Consider the following 5180-nt stretch of genomic DNA (forward strand, 5'->3'; position numbering starts at 1 on the left):
GCCGCCCAGTGTATGAGGTGGCCATGTTCCCCTCAAGCTGCGCAATGCAGCTTTTTTGCCTGGTCATCCTCGCAACCTTGTTGTGAATAAACACAATTCAAACTGCAGACCAGGTAGGGCCTTGTGAATTTGCTTTTTGTATTTACACAAAGTGACAGCTGTGCACTCTATGGGCTAATTTCAATCGATATACTTGTTAATAAATATATTAGAACAGCAGCTAACATAACATTGTTCTTTTATTTTGGTAGTAGTCTTCATTGTGTGCAAGGTTGTAGCAGTATCATACGCTGGAATTACCATACCATTCATTGTTGCTGAAATGTATGGATCATGGCAGAGAGCTAAGTTTTCACCTTGAATTGCATGCAGAAAGGGGTATGTGACATGAGGCAGATCTTTCTACCCACCGATGAGATTTTCTTGTGCAGTGGTAGCAGCAGCACTGCATCTGGCATGTTCACTAATGAAGGAGTGAATAAATACCCGTATTACAAAAGCTCAGCAAAAATGACTTCAGCCACAGTTCCATGGTAGATTACATCTTTGCATCAAGGCAAACAGTGGCTATGAGATTTATCAAATACATTAACCTGATAGTTATTTTTGAATCGCACAATGATGTGTTCTTGGACTGCTTGGGCACCACTGTTCCATCTTGCTTCACTGGGAATAACAGAATGAGTAGATCCTCTTCAGCTGAAGGCATAGCACTGCATCCGCCATAAACAATACCTCCAAGAATCGCAGTCGCATCACATCATGAGCTGGTTACCAAGGCACGAGCAGGGTGCTAATGCTTCAGGTGGGAAAGGAAAAAGAACTGCACCTGTTCCTATGAGTTTTCCTATTGAGCACTTGGTGCATGACGTGGCAGTGAAAATAATGCATTTTATATCACATGCAACTTGTGATTCATGCACAGCGAAAAAGGTTCCACTAAAAGACTACGGACATTCAGGAACGCCATTACTTTGGTGATCAACATGTATTTGGAGTACTACTACATTTAAAGTGCAAGATGATCAACTGAAATTCAATGCTTACCCAAATAGTAACTCAATTTTCAGGCTTTATTTTGAGGCTGCATATTGTTCTATCACATTTAATCAGTCATCGCTTGCTGAAACCTTTGTAGCCGAAATGCAATAAGCAGTGTTTGAACCTTTTTATTGTAATTAAGCTACTACTGCAGTAAGTATGTTTTCACTGTGTCACTAGGTCAAGGAAAATAATTAGGAAAGAGGGTTGAAATTTGGGATTTCCTGTATGCATTGTAGAATCCTGCTATTTATATTTTCTTGTGCATGGATAAATTTTAATCATTACTTAATTAGTTTTTTATCTTGTTTTTATGCAGGCCTGCCAGACTGATGATAATGACACCTGTGGAGGTTTGGTTTAGTTTTTGTGCTCATTAGATGGGCATAACACAAGCACACAGGTGTCGCACAGAACTGTTCGTGATGCAGGAGTTCAGTGCAGCCCTTCAACCACTTCACGCCACAGTGGGCCAAACCAGAGAACTTCTTGTTTCAGTGGCTATGAAAGCGTAGAAGCGTGTTCTTCTGCCATGAGAGATCTCTGTGGTGTCACATTGGAAATGTATGCAGTTTTATTTGCGCTGCTGCCTGTGGCTGCTGACCGCTCATGTGACGTTTCCATGCATGGCAGACTCCTGCTTTTTTTAATGAAGCTAAAGTTGGGCATTACGTACTCATCACTTGCCATTTTGTTTTCTGTAAGCAGAATGACTGCTGCAAGGCACTTTAATAGCGTGCTTCGCACATTGGCTGCCGCAACTCAGAAATTGATATTCGTTCCACCCAGACACATCATCAGGTCTCTAATGCCCAATTGCTTCAAAGTACACTACCTAAACTGCACCATGATTATAGATTGCACGGAGGTTCCCACAGAGAAGCCAGCTTCTGTAGCACAGCAGAGGGCACTCTATTCAAACTACAAGGGTGGCTACACGCTCAAAATTCTTGTAGCAGTCACACCCAATGGAGCTGTCTGTTTTCATTCTAAGGCATATGGTGGAAGGTGTTCTGATGCTTTCATCACAGTGCATTCCGACTTCCTCGAAGAAGTAGAACCAGGCGACATGATCATGGCTGATAAGGGGTTTCCTGGCATTACTACGGACCTCGGGAAGGCAGGGGCTGTACTTGTTATGCCTCCTTTTCTCAGAGGCCAGGGTCAGTTCTCGGAGGCCGATGTACAGCAGACTTATAACATTGCAAGAGTGCGAATTCATGTGGAACGTATGATCCAGCGGATCAAGATGTACAATGTTTTAAATACACGTGTGCCCATTGAATTGATTCCTGCCATGTCGGACGTTTTCCATGTGTGTTGTGTACTGGCTAATATGCAGCCTCCAATAATAAAGGAGCCAACGACTGCAGAATCTTAAGTCAGCTGAATTTGGGTATTGCAGTCAGCTTCATTTCAAGTGTTAAATATAAACTCTCAGTTGTGTTATTCACTGTCAGACATGGGGCTGTATCGCGTCTATCTGTACTGCTAAAAATTTTTCCTTGACAAGAAAAGGAGGCTATAGAATACAATATTGTTTGCCTTTTCATATTTCAAAAGTATGTTCTATCTTTGATGCACCGCCCACTTTAGCTGTTATAGATGCGTGCGCTGCGCAACCTCATTAAAACCTTTTGAATAGTAGGTCAAGCTCTTGTACTAGTATTAGCTTGTAACCAGGGACAAATCAAGCCAGAGTGCAAATGCATGTGGAGCATATGATCCAACGGATAAAGTTGTACAATGCTTTAAGTACACGTGTGCCAACTGAATTGATCCCTCTCATGTGCAATGTTTTCCATGTTTGTTGTGTACTAGGTAATATTTAGCCTCCAATAATAAAGGAGCCGACGACTGCAGAATCTTAAGTCAGCTGAATTTGGGTATTGCAGTCAGCTTCATTTCAAGTGTTAAATATAAACTCTCAGCTCTGTCGTTCACTGTCAGACATGGGGCTGTATCGCGTCTATCTGTACTGCTAAAAATCTTTCCTTGACAAGAAAAGGAGGCTATAGAATACAATATTGTTTGCCTTTTCATATTTCAAAAGTATGTTCTATCTTTGATGCACCGCCCACTTTAGCTGTTATAGATGCGTGCGCTGCGCAATCTCATTAAAACCTTTTGAATAGTAGGTCAAGCTCTTGTACTAGTATTAGCTTGTAACCAGGGACAAATCAAGCCAGAGTGCAAATGCATGTGGAGCATATGATCCAACGGTTCAAGTTGTACAATGCTCTAAATACACGTGTGTCAACTGAATTGATTCCTGTCATGTCCAATGTTTTCCATGTTTGTTGTGTACTAGCTAATATTTAGCCTCCAATAATAGGAGAGCCGACAACTGCAGACATCTCAAGTCAGCTGAATTTGAGCATTTCAGTTGCTTCATTTGAAGTGTTAAATATAAACTCTCAGCTCTGTCGTTCACTGTCAGACATGGGGCTGTATCGCGTCTATCTGTACTGCTAAAAATCTTTCCTTGACAAGAAAAGGAGGCTATAGAATACAATAATGTTTGCCTTTTCATATTTCAAAAGTATGTTCTATCTTTGATGCACCACCCACTTTAGCTGTTATGGATGCGTGCACTGCGCAACCTCATTAAAACCTTTTGAATAGTAGGTCAAGTTCTTGTACTAGTATTATCTTTTAACCAGGGACAAATCAAGCTGTGAAGATGGTGTAAGTTGAAATTATTTTCTGCCTCTTGTTTTTTTTTTCTCATAGCGATGTTGGAGTTATTGTACGAGTTAGTCACATCGTTGATGCTTGTTTATGATTAAAATATAGTTTTTAACTTTCAGTGGTAGTAAGCTCGAGAGAAAAATTCTTCCTGTTGCTCCGAAGTGTATTGCTGTTAGGTCTAGATGAGCTTACAATTATGAAATTCGCTCGTGAAGTGTTTTTGAAGTAAATGAGCATCTCTGTGTTATCCTGTGTAAATTGTTCTGTCACGATTTGAAGTGTTTTATAGCCACAAATAAATACCTTTCAAGAAACTGATCATGACACGTGGAGCAAGCAACTTGTGGCGTGCCTTTGAGTACTATGCTCAGCTTGCATGATGCCAAAAATAAAACAAGGTGCAACATACAGTAATTTTTATGTTGACTGATAGCCATGGAAATGGCCAGAACACTGAGTGAACAAGATGTGTCGCTTGTCGTACTTCTCCCATCCTTTGTTCACTTAGTGCACTGACAATCATCGTGATTAATTAGACCCAACTCTCTCTGAGGCTGGTATTGCTTGACTGTTTTCTTTATTACTGAAAGAAGCATATTCATACAACCTTGCAAGGAGTAAGGGTAAAAACTTAAGGAAAAAAGCTTGACTAGCCCTCACTTCCCATAGGGTTTACATCAGTGGCAGACACGCCGCAATTGACGATCATCTTAACTCAAGGACCGGTGAAAAATGGCACCGCGCATATGTACACAATCAAAACGCTAGAAGCAGACTTTAAAGCATCAAATGCTGTACTTGCTCAAGCTACTTTGGGAACGACAATGAGTTCACGCAGTAAGCTTTCGTGACTCAAAACATGCTGCATGGTTCATACTAAACCTCTTGAAACAAGATCTGATGGCACATTATAAAAATATCACAAAGAAAATGGGAAGGTGGTCACAACCCCTATTTTCATACATACAAGCAATGTCGATGCCCTTGCCATTTGGACAATTCTGAGAGTAAGTAGGCAAAATCGAAATCTTCAAGGGCACCAACTGCCTCAGAGAGAAAGCCATCATCCCTCTGCACGCACACAATGATGTTCTGCTTCTGTGTGTACACAAAAAAAAGCACTCTTGGACATTGCATATGAACATTAGTAGCTGCACCTGTGTGTAGTATCTGTGTGCTTTTGACAAGGTAAGCCTTCCATTTATGTACTTCAGGTAAGGCACAAAACACTTTTCTTCTTGGTGGTTGATGATCTCTTCGTCCCTCCTCGCATAAGGGCACTTTATCTCAAGAAGACAAGTGTCTTCACCTGTTCAGAAGAGACCGTCTGGACTTCCTGACAGCCAGGGCTGACTAGGATGAACCAGAAGTCCTGCCTGAAATGTAGCATTCTTTTTTAGCATAAGATTTGCAGCATATTTTCTTCACATGAAAGGAATTGCCCATGT

General features: G+C 41.1%; 1 protein-coding gene across 1 annotated transcript; it reads left to right on the forward strand.

Annotated features, from left to right (window-relative positions):
* Nucleotides 1-796: 796 nt before the first annotated feature.
* On the forward strand, nt 797-2514 carry LOC119382282 (uncharacterized). Its single transcript, XM_037649986.2, has 2 exons — nt 797-805; nt 1406-2514. Exons 1-2 carry the CDS (start codon nt 797-799, stop codon nt 2420-2422), a joined length of 1026 nt encoding a protein of 341 aa, XP_037505914.1. The 3' UTR covers nt 2423-2514.
* Nucleotides 2515-5180: the final 2666 nt, after the last annotated feature.

Source organism: Rhipicephalus sanguineus, chromosome 2, assembly GCF_013339695.2.
Source record: "Rhipicephalus sanguineus isolate Rsan-2018 chromosome 2, BIME_Rsan_1.4, whole genome shotgun sequence".
Lineage (NCBI taxonomy): Eukaryota > Metazoa > Arthropoda > Arachnida > Ixodida > Ixodidae > Rhipicephalus > Rhipicephalus sanguineus.